The 18,766-nt window shown below is 53.1% G+C and overlaps 1 protein-coding gene across 1 annotated transcript; it reads left to right on the top strand.

Annotated features, from left to right (window-relative positions):
* Window positions 1–616: 616 nt before the first annotated feature.
* On the top strand, window positions 617–16,938 carry PTGES (prostaglandin E synthase). Its single transcript, XM_015436347.3, has 3 exons — window positions 617–772; window positions 5,548–5,630; window positions 15,441–16,938. Exons 1-3 carry the CDS (start codon window positions 647–649, stop codon window positions 15,688–15,690), a joined length of 459 nt encoding a protein of 152 aa, XP_015291833.1. The 5' UTR covers window positions 617–646; the 3' UTR covers window positions 15,691–16,938.
* The last annotated feature ends 1,828 nt before the right edge of the window (window positions 16,939–18,766 follow it).

Genomic DNA, 18,766 nt, shown 5'->3' on the forward strand with positions numbered 1-18,766 from the left:
GGGCTCACCCAGATAAATTAGGATAATCTCTCCCATCTCAAGATCCTTACTTGTGAAAAGTCTCTTTTGCCACATAGTCACAGTCATGGGTTCTAGGGATTGGGACATGGATGTCTTTGGGGGTGGAGGGCATCCTTCAGCCTGCCACAGATGGCAAAGTCATGTCCTTGTGGCTGCAGCTCCAGTGTCCAGGCTGAGCGTGGGGGCGCATGGCATGGTCCTCATGCCCACTACCTACCCTGACCCTGTGGAGGTGGACAGGAGGCAGCAATACTTACCACGTGCAGAGGTCCCGCCAGGTGCCCGGCCTCATCATTCCCTAGAAGGCAGGCACCACCACATGCTCCCACACTACAGATAAGGAAACAGCTTTGAAACAGATTTGAAAGTGTTTGAAGGTTTGCCAGGGAAGACAGATCCAGAGCCAGGGACGGGGTCCGGGACACCACGAGACTCTGCTTCTTGGAGCTCCAGGGGCTGCTTTCTTTCTCTTCACAGGAGAAGGGGACCCTGCTGCCGCGGCCGTGGGGCGGGGCATGGGCGGCGCTGGCCGCAGAAAGGCTCTCCCCGCCCCCTTTGTGCTTTCCCCGAAGGCTGCTCCTCCGTCGAGCTGATCACACCCACAGTTGAGCTGCGCTGGCCAGAGATGCCTGCCCACAGCCTGGCGATGAGCAGCCCGGCCCTCCCGGCCTTCCTGCTCTGCAGCACACTGCTGGTCATCAAGATGTACGTGGTGGCCATCATCACGGGCCAAGTGAGGCTGCGGAAGAAGGTACGTGCCTCCCTGGGAGTCCCCAGCCTGGGTTGTACTTGCTTCTCTCCATGTCCTGTTAGGAAAGCCCCGGGATAGGGAAATGTGGCCAAGGTGTGTGCAGGGCTGGGAGCTGGGCACCTCTTGCAGCCCCACCGAGTGGCTCCCTGCCAGCCCTGCTTGTCAGCAAGGCCTGCACCTTCTCCTCTCTGGCTTAAGAGCCCTTACTCGCTTGCCGTGCCACCGGGCTGAGTCCTTGGCACGGAGACAGCCAGCGAGTGTCTGTGAGAAGCAGGTTTTGGAGGGTGGAGTGTAGGAGCGTGACAGCACAAAGCCTCTGTCTAACCTGGTGGCTTCCCGGCACGGGAGGTCTGATATCTGGGTGGAGTGGGAACCGGCAAAACAGGAGTCCGAGAAATGTTTAAGTGGAAATTCCCAACTCTCGGCAAATGTCACTAACAAGCCCACTGCAACCTCCAGAGGCCAGCTCCAGCCGGGCACCACCGGGGTGCTCAGGGAGGAATTTCCCCACTAATCTGAGCCCCTGAACCAAAACAACATTAACGAGTCCCAGAGCTGGGCCGGGGCAAGTTCCAGCAGCGTCCGTCACACTGGACGGCGAGTCTGCAAAGTCGTAGGCTGATCTTGTTGGCTGTCCTGGCAGCAGAATGCAGAAAGACCCCAGGTACCTGTGGCTTCCGCCCCAGGTATTTTCATAGAGCAATCTTTTCCTGAAACTGCCTCTGTCCTCCCCTGGGTCCAGTTCAAAGGCAATGCGAGGCTGGCTCTGGCACTGCATGCGGGTGGATCCTGGGGAGTGAGGATCTTGGCCATGAGCCAGGCTCAGGCCCTGCTGCAGGTACAGGCAGGATTAAAGGCAAGGCAGCTGCCCAAGTGATAGGATGCCTGGAGGCTACAGCACGCTGATGGCTTCTGACTTCTCCCTCCTTGGCTGGGTCCTGGGATATGGGATCTGTGCATCGAGCAGAACAGCTGCATTCACTCATTGAATCCTTCCCAGAGGACCGAATGTGGCCTGGAGCTGAGCATGAGATCCCCGCCACAGCCCCGGGGAGCAGGGGAGGCGCCACAGTCATCCCATTTTCTAGGTGAGGTACCTGGGCTCAGAGAGGAGACACCACTTGTGAAGGTCACACAGCCCCGTTTGAACTCCAGTGTCCAGCTTCAGAGCCCACATCCTGTCTTGGAGGCTGGGATTCCTTTTTTGTTTTTTTTTTTTCTGCTGTCCAGGCTGGAGTGCAGTGGTGTGATCTCTGCTCACTGCAACCTCCACCTCCTGGGTTCAAGCAATTCTACTGCCTCAGCCTCCCCAGTAGCTGGCATTACAGACACGCACCACCACGCCGGGCTAATTTTTGTATTTTTAGTAGAGATGGGATTTCACCATGTTGGCCAGGCTGGTCTTGAACTCCCGACCTCAGGGGATCCACCCACCTCAGCTTCCCAAAGTGCTGGAATTACAGGCGTGAGCCACCACACCTGGCCGAGGCTTGGGTTCTTAACAGCAGGCCAATGATTCCTTTTTTTTGTTTTTTTAATTATTATCTATTTATTTTAGAGACAGGGTCTTGCTCTGTGGCCCAGGATGGAATGCAATGGTGCAATCATAGCTCACTGTAGCCTCGACTTCCCAGGCTCAGGTGATCCTCCCATTTCAGCCTCCCAAGGAGCTGGGAGGTGTGTGTCGCCGTGCCTAATTTTTTATGTTTTTGGTAGAGATGGGGTTTTGCCATGTTGCCCAGGCTGGTCTCAAACTCTTAGGCTCAAGTGATCATCCCATCTTGGCCTCCCAGAGTTCTGGGGTTACAGGTGTGAGCCACTGTGCCCAGCCGTGATTTCCTTTTAACGTGAATTCAGGGAGGGGAGGAGGCGAACCTGTCCCAGAGCCTTTCTGCCTGATTGGCAGAGACCGCAGAAGGAAAGCCCCACTCCTTGGGCTGCTCCTGAGCTGTTCCTCTTATCTCTGCTTATCTCTGCTCTGGGTGCTCAGTGTCATCCAGGAAGGACTTGCTGGAGGTGACAGTCGCAGGCCCTGGCTCCTCCACCCACCAGCCTGGGGACCTGGACAAGTCTGGGAGCTCAGTGTCCTCATCTGTAAGTGGGGGTCGTGACAGCAGTGCCAGGAGAATGCAACACCCCACCAATGTTTGTCCCTAAGACTTACAAGTAGCAGGGCGCGGTGGCTCAAGCCTGTAATCCCAGCACTTTGGGAGGCCGAGACGGGCAGATCACAAGGTCAGGAGATCGAGACCGTCCTGGCTAACACGGTGAAACCCCGTCTCTACTAAAAAAATACAAAAAACTAGCTGGGTGAGGTGGCGGGCGCCTGTAGTCCCAGCTACTCGGGAGGCTGAGGCAGGAGAATGGCGTGAACCCGGGAGGCAGAGCTTGCCGTGAGCTGAGATCCGGCCACTGCACTCCAGCCTGGGCGACAGAGCGGGACTCCGTCTCAAAAAAAAAAAAAAGACTTATAAGTAACTGAAATTAATGTGAGCACACAGCCTCAGGTCGCTTTCAAGGGAGAGCAACCAAAGGCTGGCCTCCACCCCAGCTAAGGTGGCACCTCGGCTGCTGACTTCACTGACCAGGAAGCAGGGGGCTTCCTGGTCTTGACTGCAGCTGGCTTTGGCCTGGCTGGTTTGTATTTGAGTTGTATCTCCAGGGGGAGCAACCCGATGGGCAGTGGACTCCTAAGGCAGTGCTCACTGTATGCTGAGGCCCCTTGAAAGGTATCACGGATCCACGGACAGGGCCTTCGGTGTTGGTGAATCACTGATTTAAGGGCCAGCAGAGAGGAATTTGGAGTGTGAAGGTTCCAGTCTCGAAGATCTGAGCTGCATTCTTCTCTGGGGTAGGGTAGGGCAGGCCCACCAGGGAGGACAAACCAGCTCTTGGGGATAGTCATGAGTCAGAAGCACAGGATTTGCCGTCATCTGAACAATTTAGAAAACCTGCTGCTGCTATTCAGGCTCTGCTGTGGGGCTGGTGGGGTTTGACTGTCTGGATGCCGGCAGGGAACAGTGGAGCAGGAGTCATGGGCCTCCGATGATCTCAGTGTGACTTTATGTCTCTGCTTTCCAATGAGAGAAAGTGACAATTCACTGAGCACCTCCTTGTGGTGGGCATTGTCCTAGTGGCTTCTCCAGGTCTCCTTCTCACTCGGCACACGGCACATGAGCTGTGATTTCTCCTGAGTTTACAGAGTTCAGGATCCTGTGGTTAATCAGCGTGGAGCTGGGTTGTCAGCCTGGGGCTCTCAAGACCCTCTCATAGGCTGGGCGCGGTGGCTCACGCCTGTAATCCCAGCACTTTGGGAGGCCGAGGCGGGCGGATCACAAGGTCAGGAGATCGAGACCACGGTGAAACCCCGTCTCTACTAAAAATACAAAAAAAATTAGCCGGGCGTGGTGGCGGGCGCCTGTAGTCCCAGCTACTCAGGAGGCTGAGGCAGGAGAATGGCGTAAACCCAGGAGGCGGAGCTTGCAGTGAGCCGAGATCGCGCCACTGCACTCCAGCCTGGGCGACAGAGCGAGACTCCGTCTCAAAAAAAAAAAAAAAAAAAAAAAAAAAGACCCTCTCATGGCTCGTAGTGCAAAGTCCAAATTCTTCAGGTGCCGCCAGGACCCTGATGACCCCTGTACCTTTATCTTGGGCCCCTGTCCCTTGCCCTCTGTGCTCCAGTGTGCTGGTTTTCTGTTCTTCACACAAGCCCAACTTCTTCCAGCCTCAGGGCCTTTGCATGTGCTCTCCCTTCTGCCTTGAATGTTGTTCCTCCAGCCCTCCCTTCATCTGGTTAGTGTCAATGCATCTTTCAAGCCTCAGATCGTTTGTTTTATTATTATTATTATTATTATTATTTTTGGAGACAGAGTCTGGCTCTGTTGCCCAGGCTGGAGTGCAGTGGCAAGATCATGGCTCACTGTATCCTCGACCTCCCGGGCTCAAGAAATCCTCCTGCCTCAGCCTCCCTGCCAAGTACCTGGGACCACAGGTGTGTATCACCACACACAGCTAATTTTTGCATTTTTCGTAGAGATGGGGTTTCATCATGTTGCCCAGGCTGGTCTTGAACTCCTGAGCTCAAGTGATCCACCTGCCTCAGCCTCCCAAAGTGCTGAGATTACAGACATGAGCCACCGTACCCAGCTTGTTTGTTTGTTTTAGAGATTGGCCTTGCCATGTTGCCCAGGTTGGTCTCAAACTCCTGGAAGCTCAAGCAATCCTCCTACCTTGGCTTCCCAAAGTGCTGGGATTATAAGCATAAGCCACTGCAAGTGGCTTGCTTTAGAGATGGGGTCTTGCTATGCTGGCCAGGCTGGTCTTGAACTCCTGGGCTCAAGTGATCCCCCTGCATTGGCCTCCCAAAGTGCTGGGATTACTGGTGTGAGCCACCTCATCCAGCCCTAAGCCTCAGCTTTCACGTCACTGCCTCAGAGAAGCCTTCTCAGACCCTCAGACTGGATCAGGTCCCACGTATACGTTCTCAAGGCCAGCCGTGTCTTCTCCTTAACAGGTGAGACACCTTGGCCTTCCCTGGTTCGTAGGCAACTCCCCTATCAAACTGTGAGCTTCATAAAAGCAGAGACAGGGGGGCCTTTTCATGGTGAGCTCCCAGCCCCCAGCACAGGGTAGGAATCGTGGATGATGGTTGGATGGGCGTGTGTGTAACTGCACCTCTGTCCTGCCACTGTGAACTCTGGTCATGGACAAAACACAGCCCCAGTCAACTAGGCTGTTTGTCTCACTACCAGTGACTCTCAACTGGTGTATTTCAGGCCTTTGCCAACCCCGAGGATGCCCTGAGACACGGAGGCCCTCAGTATTGCCGGAGCGACCCCGATGTGGAGCGCTGCCTCAGGCAAGTACTTCGGGCCCCTGGCCTGGCCACACCTGGCCACAGCCTGCCCTTTCAGACCTTCTTCTGCACACGGGGGGCTTGGAGGACTCTCAGGGGCCGAGGTTTTCTGTGTTCCTGATCTTCTCTGACTGTTTTACTTTATTCAGTGATTTCATTTCCAATGAACTTTGGAAAAGTAAGACGCGGTCATGACTCACAATTACAAAGTGAGAAAGGTGTCTTCAGTGAAAATTCAGTCTCCCTCCTACCTCTGACTTCCAGGCACTACACAGTTCTACTGGCCAGGGGCAAACACTCCTGCCAGTGGCCATGCATCTTCCCATAGAGACTTTCTGCATTTACAAACATGCGTGCCACACTTTTCCCGTTGTGCCCCATAGAATCACCCTTTATCCGCTGGTCTGTACTGTGCTTTTTTTTTTTTTGAGACGGAGTCTCGTTCTATCACCCAGGCTGGAGTGCAGTGGCACAATCTCGGCTCACTGCAAGCTCTGCCGCCAGGGTTCACGCTATTCTCCTGCCTCAGCCTCCCGAGTAGTTGGGACTACAGGCGCCCGCCACCTCGCCTGGCTATTTTTTTGTATTTTTAGTAGAGACGGGGTTTCACCATGTTAGCCAGGATGGTCTCAATCTCCTGACCTCATGATCCGCCCACCTTGGCCTCCCAAAGTGCTGGGATTATAGGCATGAGCCACTGCACCTGGCCATTTTTTTTTTAATATGACAACAGAGATTGTTCCCCATCGGCTCACAGAGGAGTTGCATTCACTGTATTGGCGCTCCAGCATTTATGTTGCCATTCTGTTGAATGTACGGCCCATAACTTCCCTAACCGATTCCCCTGCGATGGGCATTTGGGCTCTTTCTGTGTTATGAACAGAAGGCCTCAACACCTCTTTTTTTTTTTTTTTTTTTTTTTTTTTTTGAGACAGAGTCTCGCTCTGTTGCCCAGGCTGGAGTGCAGTGGCGCCATCTCGGCTCACTGCAACCTCTGCCACCTGAGTTCAAGCAATTCTCCTGCCTCAGCCTCCCAAGTAGCTGGGGCTACAGGCGTGCACCACCATGTCTGGCTAATTTTTGTATTTTTAGTAGAGATGGGGTTTCACTATGTTGGCCAGGCTGGTCTGGAACTCCTGACCTCAGATGATCTGTCCGCCTCGGCCTCCCAAACTGCTGGGATTACAGGCGTGAGCCCCCGCTCCCAGCCTCAACACTTTTTTCATTTGCCTTTATGGGTATGTGTGAGCAAAACCGCAGGGTGCAACACAATAATAAGACATTTTGCCAAGTGTGCACGAGTCTTTTCCCGCTACTGGTGTGGGAGCCATTTTTCCATCCCTCTGACAACTCAACTGACAACTCATTGTATTGGCATATTTGGGTGGATCCCTACCAAGGTGATAGGTGAAAATTTATATCACATTTCATTTTGCTTTGCACTTCTTTTTTATGTATGTATGTATTTATTTATTTATTTATTTTTGAGACGGAGTCTCGCTCTGTCGCCCAGTCTGGAGTGCAGTGGTGTGATCTTGGCTCACTACAAGCTCCGCCTCCCGGGTTCACGCCATTCTCCTGCCTCAGCCTCCCAAGTAGCTGGGACTACAGGCGCTCACCACCATGCCCAGTTAATGTTTTGTATTTTTAGTAGAGACGGGGTTTCACCATTTTAGCCAGTTGGTCTCAATCTCATGACCTTGTGATCCACCCGTCTTGGCCTCCCAAAGTGCTGGGATTACAGGCGTGAGCCACCGCGCCTGGCCTTTATTTTTTTTTTTTTGGATACGGAGTCTCGCTCTGTCACCCAGGCTGGAGTGCAGTGGCATGATCTCGGCTCGCTGCAGCCTCCACCTCTCGGGTTCAAGCAATTCTCCTGCCTCAGCTTCCTGAGCAGCTGGGACCACAGGCGCCCGCCACCACACCTGGCTAATTTTTTGTGTTTTTAGTAGAGATGGGGTTTCACCATGCTAGTCAGGATGGTCTCAATCTCTTGGCCTCCCAAAGTGCTGGGATTACAGGTGTGAGCCACCACACCTGGCCTGCACTTCTTTATTCTTAGTGAAGTTGAACATCTTTTCACATGCTTAACATCCCCCTGGTCAATTAAAATAAATTTCCTCATTATAAAAATCAGAACTCATTACAGACGATTTGGGTAATATTGAAAAAGCACAGAGACAGAAAGGAGAACCACTCACGGTCCTAGTCACGGTTCACACTTGTGTCTCTCTCCTCTTTGTCTTCTATATCTAAATATTTTTCATAAAATTAGGCATGCATTAGGTACACCCAATTTGGAGTTCTGATTTTCTTTTGTTAACATTATTTTGTGAACACTTTCCTTGTTGGTAAATGTTACTCAAAAAATGATTCTTGGCCAGGTGCGGTGGCTCGTGCCTATAATCCCAACACTTTCGAGGGCCGGCAGATCACTTGAGGTCAGGAGTTCTAGGCCAGCCTGGCCAATATGGCAAAACCCTGTCTCCACTAAAAATACAAAAATTAGCTGGGCATGGTGGCACGGGCCCGTAGTCCCAGCTACTTGGGAGGCTGAGGCAGGAGAATTGCTTGAACCCAGGAGGCAGAGGTTGCAGTGAGCCGAGATTGTGCCACTGCACTCCAGCTTGGGGGATAGAGCAAGACTCCATCTCCAGAAAAAGAAAAAAAAAAAAAATTCTTAAAAAACTGGCCTTGTAAAATCCCATCAGAGACCAAATGTTAATTTCACATAATTACAGTCAATATTAAATTTTTTTTTGGCAGTTTCTGCTCTGCCATTTTTCACCAGTGACCTGGAGAGTGAGGCGGTGGCACTTCAGGGGTTGAGGGTCATCGGAGGAGCTTGAAGGGGAAGTGGGGAGGACGGGGAGCTGGACAGGCTGAGGCCAGAGGCAAACTGTTGCACAGGTCTCAACACATTCCCCTGCATCACAGGCGGAAATGGGTGGGACACTGTCATTTAAATAATACACATTTCTTTCACTTGAAAGAAAGTCTGTGGGTTTTTTTCTTATGTTTTTCTTGGCCATTGACGATAATATGTCCACTTGCGGTTTTAAAAAAATTACAGACCTGTGTCATGTAGGAAGTTAAATTCCTTGCTATTTTACCCTTTCAAATCCTTCATATGAGGTCCGTCTCTCCATCAATGCACACCTACTATGTCCAAGACACTGTGCTAAGCACTGGCGGTACTTTCATGAACAAAAGCCTTCTCCATACATGACTTCCATTGGTGACTCTTGCCCCTGGCTGTCTCGGCCCTCCTGGACAGTGGAGAAGGATGGAATGAGCTGTCCAGGCAGCAGGAGGCCGGGATGGTGGGTCACCCGGGGCCAGCTCACAGCAGCCACCAAGAGGATGCGTTTTGGCTCCTCCCAGGCTACGGAGGTTTCATGTAGCAACGCTTTCATGTGGCACAGGAGTGGCTAAGTGGCCTTATAGATACTTGGTTTATTTTTACTGGCTGAAACCATGCCCCATGGAGGGACAATAGACCCGGGTGGTGCCGAGACATTTCCACCCAACCAATCTTTTTCTTTTTTTTCTTTTTTTTTGAGACAGAGTTTTGCTCTTGTTGCCCAGGCTGAAATGCTATGGCACGATCTTGGCTCACTGTAACCTCCGCCTCCCAGGTTCGAGCAATTCCCCTGCCTCAACCTCCTGAATAGCTGGGATTACAGGAGCCTGTGACCACGCCAGCTAATTTTTGTATTTTTTTTTTTTTTAGTAGAGACAGGGTTTCACCATGTTGGCCAGGCTGGTCTCAAACTCCTGACCGCAGGTGATCCACCTGCCTCGGCTTTCCAAAGTACTGGGATTACAGGCATAAGCCATTGCGCCCAGCCCAAAATAACCCATCATCTATAGTACTGGGGCTTAAATGGTTGCAATTCATTTCAGCACTTTCTGAGTGCCTCTTATCTAATAATACTTTGTAGCCATTTGGTGAGGACTTACTGGAGGCCGACCGTATACTGGGCCCATGTCAGACCTGGGCAGTGCCTGGGTCCCCTGGGCCCTTCCTCCGCCACCTGATTTCACAGAACATCATGCAAACTTGAGCGTGCAGAACTAAGAGAATTCTATATCCTGCCGTCTGCTACCGGAGAACTGGCTGGAACCCGAAGGGGGAGACCACCTGGAAGCAAAAGTTGGTTAAATATTAGACCAGGGTTTATGGTATGATTCGAGTCACTCTTCTATCAAACAGGAAAGCACTTCAATCTTGGTTCTTGGAGCATAAATCTGCCTTGCAGTTTAGCACACGCTGGAGTCCACATGTGAGCCTAGCTCTGGGAGAAGCCAAGGGCCAGCCACCTTTTCAGGATACCTATCCGGAGTTCCTGGCAATGTGTGTTGGGGCCAGAATCTGAGGTTGGGTGTATGGAACTGCACGGAGGGGGTTATCTGTGTGGTCCCAAGGAAGGGAGGCAAATGCACAGCCTAAGCTTGGAGCATTTCTGTTTGGAGCATATAGACTTAAACGGAGTGAACAGGTCTGTCAGGAAATTGGGTCCCAAAATGTCAGCCCTGGAAGTCCCTTAGATGTCATCCAGCATGTACATTTTGTACATAGTGATCGCAGGCCCAGAAAGTGAGAGGGATTTACCTGAGGCCATGGAGCTAATGAGCACCACAGCAGAACTGGAGGTTTCCAACCTAACACTCCCTTCCCACTACACCATGAAGTGCTTTAAAAAAATTTTTTTTTCTTTTTTTTTTTTTTTGAGATGGACTTTCACTCTTGTTGCCAAGGCTGGAGTGCAATGGCGTGGTTTTGGCTCAATGCAACCTCCACCTCCCAGGTTCAAGCGATTCTTCTGCCTCAGCCTCCCAAGTAGCTGGGATTACAGGCACCCGCCACCACACCTGGCTAATTTTTGTATTTTTAGTAGAGACAGGATTTCACTATGTTGGCCAGGCTGGTCTCGAATTCCTCACCCCAAGTGATCCGCCTGCATCGGCCTCCCAAAGTGTTGGGATTACAGGCTTGAGCCACCTCGCCCGGTCTTTTTTTTCTATTTTTTAATTTTTTATTTTTTGTGACAGGGTCTTGCTCTGTTGCCCAGACTGGAGTGCAATGGAATCCCGGCTCACTGATGTCTTGACCTCCTGGGCTCAAACGATCTTCTCACCTCAGCCTCCTGAGTATCTGGAACCACAGGCACGTGCCACCATGCCTGGCTAATTTTTTAATTTTTATTGTTGTAGAGACGGGATCTTGCTATATTGCTCAGACTGATTCCAAACTCCAGGGCTCAAGTGATCCTCCCACCTCAGCCTGAGATCACAGGTGTGTGCCACCACACCCAGCCCCATAACATGCTTTTTATTTATTTGGCCTGAGCATCTGAGGGCAGTCAGAAAGTCTGGCAAAGCCAAGAGGGTGACGTGAGCTTTAACGACGGTGTCCAGGACAGGGCTGGTGATGGCGATGGAGGAGATGGCGGCTTGCTTAAAATCTCCCTACTCAGCCTAGCGCAGTGGCTCACACTTGTAATCCCTGCACTTTGGGAGGCTGAGGCGGGTGGATCACCTGAGCTCAGGAGTTTGAGACCAGCCTGGTCAACATGGCGAAACCCCATGTCTACCAAAAATACAAAAATTAGCCAGGCATGGTGGGGCTCGCCTGCAGTCCCAGCTACTCGGAAGGCGGAAGCATGAGAATTGCTTGAACCCAGGAGGCAGAGGTTGCAGTGAGCCGAGATCGCGCCATGCACTCCAGCCTGGGCAACAGAGACTCCGTTTCAAAAGAAAAAAAAAAAACAAAAGATCTCCCTACTCAGTGTCCAGGAGAGTTGTAAGCACTTTCCAGGAATCCACTCACTTGGCACTCTGAGGAGGGGCCTGGCACTCTTGCCTCTGCTCCTGAGGCTGTCCCTCCATGGGAAGGCGATTTCACTGTCGTGAATACCTGTCTTTGAAACGAAGCAGGCACTGCATTGTATGAACCCTGAATCAAATTCAAGGAAATTGCCACCGTGGATGCCAGCAGGTGGTGGAGAGAAGAGGAGACCCTGGGGAACGACCAGCAACTGTCCCTGTCTTGGCCTTCTGGGGGTCACTGTCCTCACCGCTGTCACCTAGTGCCAGAAAATGCAGCGGGTGTGGAAAAGTCTGTGGAGGGTGAGGGCAGGCCCGATGCTGCAGGAGGCGATACAAGTCCAGTCTAGTAGGAATTTGCTTTGGGTGGCTTTTACCTTAAACAAGTGGTTATTATTTGAATGATGCATTTCACCGGAGCATGTCCGTGGTACGTGCCTGCCTCCATGTCTCTCGGTTTGGAGCCTGGAGGTGGGAGGGGGGAGGTGAGCTTTCTTCCATCATTCCTTGGTGTCTCCATTGCTCCCTGTCCCTGGCCACTGCAGCCTCGGGGTGGCCTCTCTGCGGTTTGAGACAGAGCAGACGAGGGAGGGAGGGCTGGGCCAGCCCCAGGGGCTGACAGTCAGAGCTCCTGACCACCTCTCCTCCCACGCTGGTGACCGCTGAATTGCTGCCCAATGGCTGGAAATAGAAGGTGGGGCTCAGTCCCCGCTTTTTCTGCAAGGCCTGCTCCTCCCGAGCCTGCAGACGTGCCAGGCAGAGCAGGGTCCACTCCTGCCACGAACTTCTCCCTGTCTCGTTCCTCCTTCCCACCCTGTCTTCCCCAACTTCTTTCCTTCACCCACTCTTCAGGGGTTTGGCTATGTTTGTGAACTATCTGTACTGTGATTCTCTTAACAGCTTTCCAAACATTGACTTACTCTTTTTTTTTTTTTTTTTTTTTTTTGAGATGGAGTCTCGCTCTGTCGCCCAGGCTGGAGTGCAGTGGCTCAGTGGTGCCATCTCGGCTCACTGCAACCTCTGCCTCCCGGGTTCAAGCGATTCCCCTGCCTCAGCCTCCTGAGTAGCTGGGAATCCAGGCGCCTGCCACCACGCCTGACTGATTTTTGTATTTTTAGTAGAGACGGCGTTTCACCGTATTAGACAGGATGGTCTCGATCTCCTGCGTGATCCAACCACCTCAGCCTCCAGAAGGACTTATTCTTAAAATATCAACACAAACTTTAAGGAATGGCTGAGTGAACAGATTGCATATGCTGGTTGTGCTTTTCCTGAAACTTTCAAATAAACATTACAAAGTCCTCATCCAGGTGGCATTCCCTTGGAATCACTTGTGACAGGCAGACCTCCTTTTGGGACATAATCAAAAATGGGTTTTCCAAGGGTGTCCCTCTAATCAGCCTGTATCGGGATGTGGGTTCCCACAGCTCCATTGCCAGGGGACGGAGTGATTTTTGTTTTGGTTTGTTTTTTGTTTTTGAGACAGAGTCTCACTCACTCTGTCGCCCAGGCTGGAGTGCAGTGGCATGATCTTGGCTCACTGCAACCTCCACCTCCTGGGTTCAAGTGACTCCCTGCCTCAGCCTCCCGAGTAGCTGGGATTGCAAGCACACGCCACCATGTCCAGCTAATTTTTTTTTTTTTTTTTTGTACTTTTACTAGAGACGGGATTTTGCCATATTGGCCAGGTAGGTCTCAAACTCCTGTGCTCACATGATCCACCCACCTCAGCCTCCCGAAGTGCTGGGATTACAGGCATGAGCCACTGCACCCGGCCAAGGACGGAGTGATTTTGGAGGAACACCTATTGCCTTTCCTCATGAGTCCTGGTAAGGGACTTACTTGACTGGGAGGTGGCCCCAGTCTTTGGTTTCTCCCTCTCTTTTATTTTATGTAATTAATTTATTTATTTGAGAGAGAGTTCCCCTCTTTTTGCCCAGGCTGGAGTGCAATGGCATGATCTCAGCTCACTGCAACCTCTGCCTCCCCGGTTCAAGCGATTCTCCTGCCTCAGCCTCCCGAGTAGCTGGGATTACAGGCATGCACCACCACGGCCGGCTAATTTTGTATTTTTAGTAGAGACAGGGTTTCACCATGTTGGCCAGGCTGGTCTCAAACTCCTGTCCTCAGGTGATCTGCCCGCCTTGGCCTCCCAAAGTGCTGGGATTACCGGTGTGAGTCTGTAATCTCCCTCTCATGTCTTCCCTGAAGGGAGTACCCCAGGATCTATCCAGAGCCAGCCTCTGATGCAGGTAGGCCACAGTGTTCCCCACTGCTGGGTGAGACCTGCCCTGCCACAGACTTGCTTTTCTTGTGTCTGGGTTGCAAGGTCAGGATCTGGGGGAAAAGGAGAAGAGGGGTTCATGTCAGTCTCGGGATATGGGGACCCAGATGCCAGGTGCTGTGTCCTGAATTTGGCCTGAGAAAGATCTAGGCCCTGCTGGGTTTACAGGAGTTTTGTACACTCAGATTGAATTCCTCTCCCACTCTTATTCTGCCTCACTCCCTCATGTGCACCACACTGTAGCCATGGGCTCGCTTTTCTGCACATTGAACATGCTGTGCTTATTCTGACCTCAGGCCCTTTGCACACACTGGTCTTCCTTCCTGGAAAGCTTTTCCCCTGCAGGGCCAGCTTCTCATCATTCAGGCTTCTGCACGGGTGTCTCCTTCCCTGCCCATCCCCACCCCAGACAAGGTGCAGAGCTTCCTACAGTGTGGAGTGGCCAAGCACTCCAGGCTCCCGCCCTGTCCTGCCCTCTTTCTTTTGGTAAGGCCTACACACCATCGCCCTGGACCAAGAATCGTCTTGCCAGTGGGAGGGAAGAGGAGGACCCTGCAGCGGGTCCCCACACAGGTGCTGCTAGTCTGGGCCTGGCCCGAGGATATGGCATTATTGGTGGAACGCATGGCAGCAGGAAGGCCTGGAGAACATGTTTCTTGTTCCTGCACCTCACACGCGTGGCCTGTCCTTGGGGGAGGTCATGCCCTGGGCACTGAATTCCTGTTTATTTGAGCTTCCAATGTGGCAATCTACGGGTTTAGTTGCTCATTCAGTCTCTAATTTATGGGACTCAACCTCCTCACCTTTCATAAAGGAAGCAGGCCATTAGTAGGAGTCTGGAAAATGTGAACCAGCTCTTAGCAGAAGAGGGTGAGTTTTGTGCGTTTTCTTTCTTGGTCATTTATTTATGGTGGGGTTATACAGAGCTCCCCCACCCCCGCCATACAAATGCACATGCTTGATGACTTTCAACAAAAAAAGAGGCAGGAAATGATGTGTAAAATGAAGAGCTTCCCCGGGGGCTGGTCATCGGTTGACACCAATGAGTGGAAGCGGATCTTGTTATGATTGTCCCTGAAAGGATGGGTGGTACTTAGATTTAGGGGCAGGGGACATAGCCCGGCATTCATGTCAAAGGCCTGCTCTTGGGCTCTAGCCCCTTCTGCTCGGCAGAGGCCCAGGAAGCTGCATTCAGAAGGAGGATGACCTCAGGCCTGACTCAGAGAAGTCCTGCTCTGGAGGTAAAGAGCACAAACTCGAGTCAGAACTGATCCCAGCTTCTCCACTCGTTGGCTCTGTAAAGCACTCAGCACCTCTGAGTCCCACTTTTCCTGCCTGGTGTCTAAGGGCTAGAGAGGACGGTGGGGGAGAGTATGGCAGGGGTGGGGTCCTGGCAAGCCCTAGAGGTATGGTAAGAGCATCCTAGACCAGTAGCCCTCTGTGACTCCCAGCCCATGGCGTGGCCTCGCGGCCTCAGCTGCTTGCAAGCATAAGCTTGGAGCTGCTCTTCCTCCGGACTCTGGGGTATCCATCTCCTTGACCTGGCCATTAATGGATGTGAGTGTCTGGTACGCCTGAAATGACCCCCAGTGGGTCAAAGCCTTGTTAGGGCAGAGCACCCCAGCTTCCATGACACTCTCAGAAGGGCCTATGGCCCCAAAGCTGACACCTGACTGACTATACCCCTCTTGTCTCCCCAGGGCCCACCGGAATGACATGGAGACCATCTACCCCTTCCTTTTCCTGGGCTTCGTCTACTCCTTTCTGGGTCCTAACCCTTTTGTCGCCTGGATGCACTTCCTGGTCTTCCTCCTGGGCCGTGTGGTGCACACCGTGGCCTACCTGGGGAAGCTGCGGGCACCCATCCGCTCCGTGACCTACACCCTGGCCCAGCTCCCCTGCGCCTCCATGGCTCTGCAGATCCTCTGGGAAGCGGCCCGCCACCTGTGACCAGCAGCTAACACCTCCTTGGCCACCAGACCATGGGCCAAGAGCCGCCGCAGCTGTACCTGGGGACTTGGTGTTCCTTCCAGATTGTGGTGGGCCCTGAGTCCTGATTTCCAGGCGGCCTGCTGCGCATATGGGTCTCTGGGCCCAGTGGGCCTGTGTGTGTGTGCGCGCGTGTGTGTGTGTGTGTGTATGTGTGTGTGTATGTTTCTTAGCCCCTTGGATTCCCGCATGAAGTGACTGACGGGAACCATTTCAAGACAGATTGTGAAGACTCACAGAAAATCCTTCAGCTAAAGTAACAGAGCATTAAAAACACCACTCCCTCTCCCTTCCAAACAGTGAAAAGACAGAAGAGAGACTCTAAGATTCCCAAATCTAATGATCATCTGAATCCCAGGCTAAGAATGCAGACTTTTCAGACTCACCCCAGAGATTCTGGCCCAGCCAATCTAGAGGCAATACTGGCCTGGTATTTTTTTTTTTTTTTCCAAGACAGAGTCTTGCTCTGCTGCCCAGGCTGGAGTGAAGTGGTATGATCTGACTCACTGCAGCCTCCGCCTCCCAGGTTCAAGCGATTCTCCTGCCTCAGCCTCCTGAGTAGCTGGAATTACAGGCGTGTGTCACCATACCCGGCTAATTTTTGTGTTTTTAGTAGAGACAGGGTTTCACCATGTTGCCCAGGAGGGTCTCAAACTCCTGGCCTCAAGTGATCCACCCACCTCGGCCTCCCAAAGTGCTGGGATTACAGGCATGAGTCACTGCGATCAGCCACCATCTGGAGTTTTAAAAGGCTCCCATGTGAGTCCCTGTGATGGCCAGGCCAGGGAACCCCTGCCAGTTCTCTGTGGAAGCGAGGCTGGAGTCTTGGGTTCCTGTATGGTGGAAGCTCGGTGAGCCAAGGACAGGACTGGCTCCTCTGCCCTGGCAGACGCTTCCCTTGCCCTTGGCTTTGGATGTCTTCGCGGGAGTCTTCTCTCTGGCTCAGGTGTGGGTGGGAGGGGCCCACAGGAAGCTCAGCCTTCTCCTCCCAAAGTTGGAGTGCCTCCAAAGGGCTGTGGGTGGGGGAGCGGGAGCTTTGGGTGACCAGTCACTCAAAGGAACGTTCTGGTCCCTTCGGTTATCTTCAAGATTTGGAAACTGCAAATGTGTCCTCGATGTGGAATCCTTATGTATGCGTGTGTGTGGTTTCTCCTAGACCCGTGACCTGAGATGTGTGATTTTTAGTCATTAAATGGAAGTGTCTGACCAGCTCCGCCCAGCACCTTGTCTTGGGTTGCGCGTTCTTGGTGTTCCCTGCTGCCCAAGCGGGACTGATGCTCCAGCGCGCTGGGCGTTCTTGCCGGTGACTGTCTAGAGCCAGTGTGGCAGGACAGGGTCTCTGGCGCAGACACCAACGCGCCCTGACTGGGTGTTAATCACACAGCAAGCAGCAGCCTCCTGCCTCCCGTTGGGCGGGCAAGGTGGCATCCGGCGAGGGGAGCCAGGAGCACCCGAATCCTGCCCCGGTCAAGTCACCCCTCCCTGCGGGGCTGCCCCGCCCGTGGGCTGCCATCAGCTCCGTCAACGAGGACACGGAGACTCCAGGAGGCCACCGCCCTGAAGCGCTGGGCCAGGTCTGAAAGGCGGGACTGCCAGGCTCCCCAAAGCCCCTGTGGGGAGCCCCTGTGCTGCACGGCCTCACTTTCCCTGAACGCCCCCTCCCAGCACCCCGAGGCCGGCGCCCCTCTGACGAATGTGACCTGCCGTGCCGGGGGACGGTTCTCCGGTAGCGCGGGGACCCCAGGCCCCGCCAGAAAGCGCCGTGAGTTCCTGGCTCCCGTTCGGAGCTGCGAGAGGAAACACTGCCCCCTGGTGGTAAGGAGACGCCTCTGTTTGGGGCCGCGGCGGCCCCAGGAGAGAAACGGAGAGGGCGCCATCCAGATTGAGCACCTACTGTTTGCTAAGCGTTGGGCTGGGCATACTGGTTGGATTTTTTTCACCTAATCCTTAAAACAGCCTGGGTGGGTTGGCTTATGTCTGTAATTCAAGCACTTTGGGAGGCCGAGGTGGAAAGATCTGAGCCCAGGGGTTTGAGACTAGCCTGGGCAACAAAGCCAGACCCGCTTTCTACCGAAAAAAAAAAAAAGAATTAGCCGGTGTAATGGTGCCTGCCCGTGGTCCCAGCTACTCAGGAGGCTGAGGCGGGAGGATCGCTTGAGCCTGGGAGGTTGAGGCTGCAGTAAGCTGAGATCCCACCACTGCACTCCAGCCTGGGCAACAGAGGGAAACTGTCTCAAAAAAAAAAAAAAAAAAAAAAAATTCCCTAAAACAATCCGAGGCGGGAGGGATTTCTGTTTTTTAGATGAGGAAGGTGAGGCTTTTTAGATGAGAGAGGCGAGGTTCACAGGAAGGAGGCTTGTGGGGGGATCTCCTCACAGGGCAGAGGTGACTTGCCTGCCGTCCCTGGGCTGGGACACTGTAAGGCCAGAGGGAGGGCAGACCCCAGGGCAGGGGCCATCCAGGAGGTCAACCCAACGTGTATTTTTTGTTGCTGTTTGTTGTAGCTATTGTTTTAGACTGAGTCTCACTCTGTCACCCAGGCTGGAGTGCAGTGGCACCATCTCGGCTCACCGCAACCTCTGCTTCCCAGGTTCAAGCGATTCTCCTGCCTCCACCTCCCGAGTAGCTGGGATTACAGGCATGTGCCACTACACCCGGCTAATTGTTGTATTTTTAGTAGAGACGGGGTTTCACCATGTTGGCCAGGCTGGTCTCGAACTCCTGACCTCAAGTGATCTGCCCGCCTCAGCCTCCCAAAGTGCTGGGATTACAGGCATGAGCCACTGTGCCTGGCCACACCAGCGTGCATTTTTAAATTTATATTTTCCTTCCTGGGGAAAGAGGCGCTCTGTGGGCAAAATAACCTGCTGGGAACCCACGGGACCCAGGTGAGCAGGGGCATCGAATGCCCATGGCAATAACGTGAACCTGGGGCGTGGGTGATGGAGGCGGCGCCTGCCACACTGGAGCTGTAGAGACCACAAGACCATGAGGTCCCCTCCCCAGCACCGCCCCTGTTCTGTCAGCTTGCGAGTGC

This window comes from Macaca fascicularis, chromosome 15 (genome assembly GCF_037993035.2).
Source record: "Macaca fascicularis isolate 582-1 chromosome 15, T2T-MFA8v1.1".
Classification (NCBI taxonomy): Eukaryota; Metazoa; Chordata; class Mammalia; order Primates; family Cercopithecidae; genus Macaca; species Macaca fascicularis.

Coding starts and splice junctions, on each gene's coding strand:
- PTGES (XM_015436347.3), top strand. CDS start 647: ATGCCTGCCCACAGCCTGGCGATGAGCAGCCCGGCCCTCCCGGCCTTC. Junction 773..5,547: donor AAGTGAGGCTGCGGAAGAAG/GTACGTGCCTCC, acceptor GGTGTATTTCAG/GCCTTTGCCAACCCCGAGGA. Junction 5,631..15,440: donor GATGTGGAGCGCTGCCTCAG/GCAAGTACTTCG, acceptor TTGTCTCCCCAG/GGCCCACCGGAATGACATGG.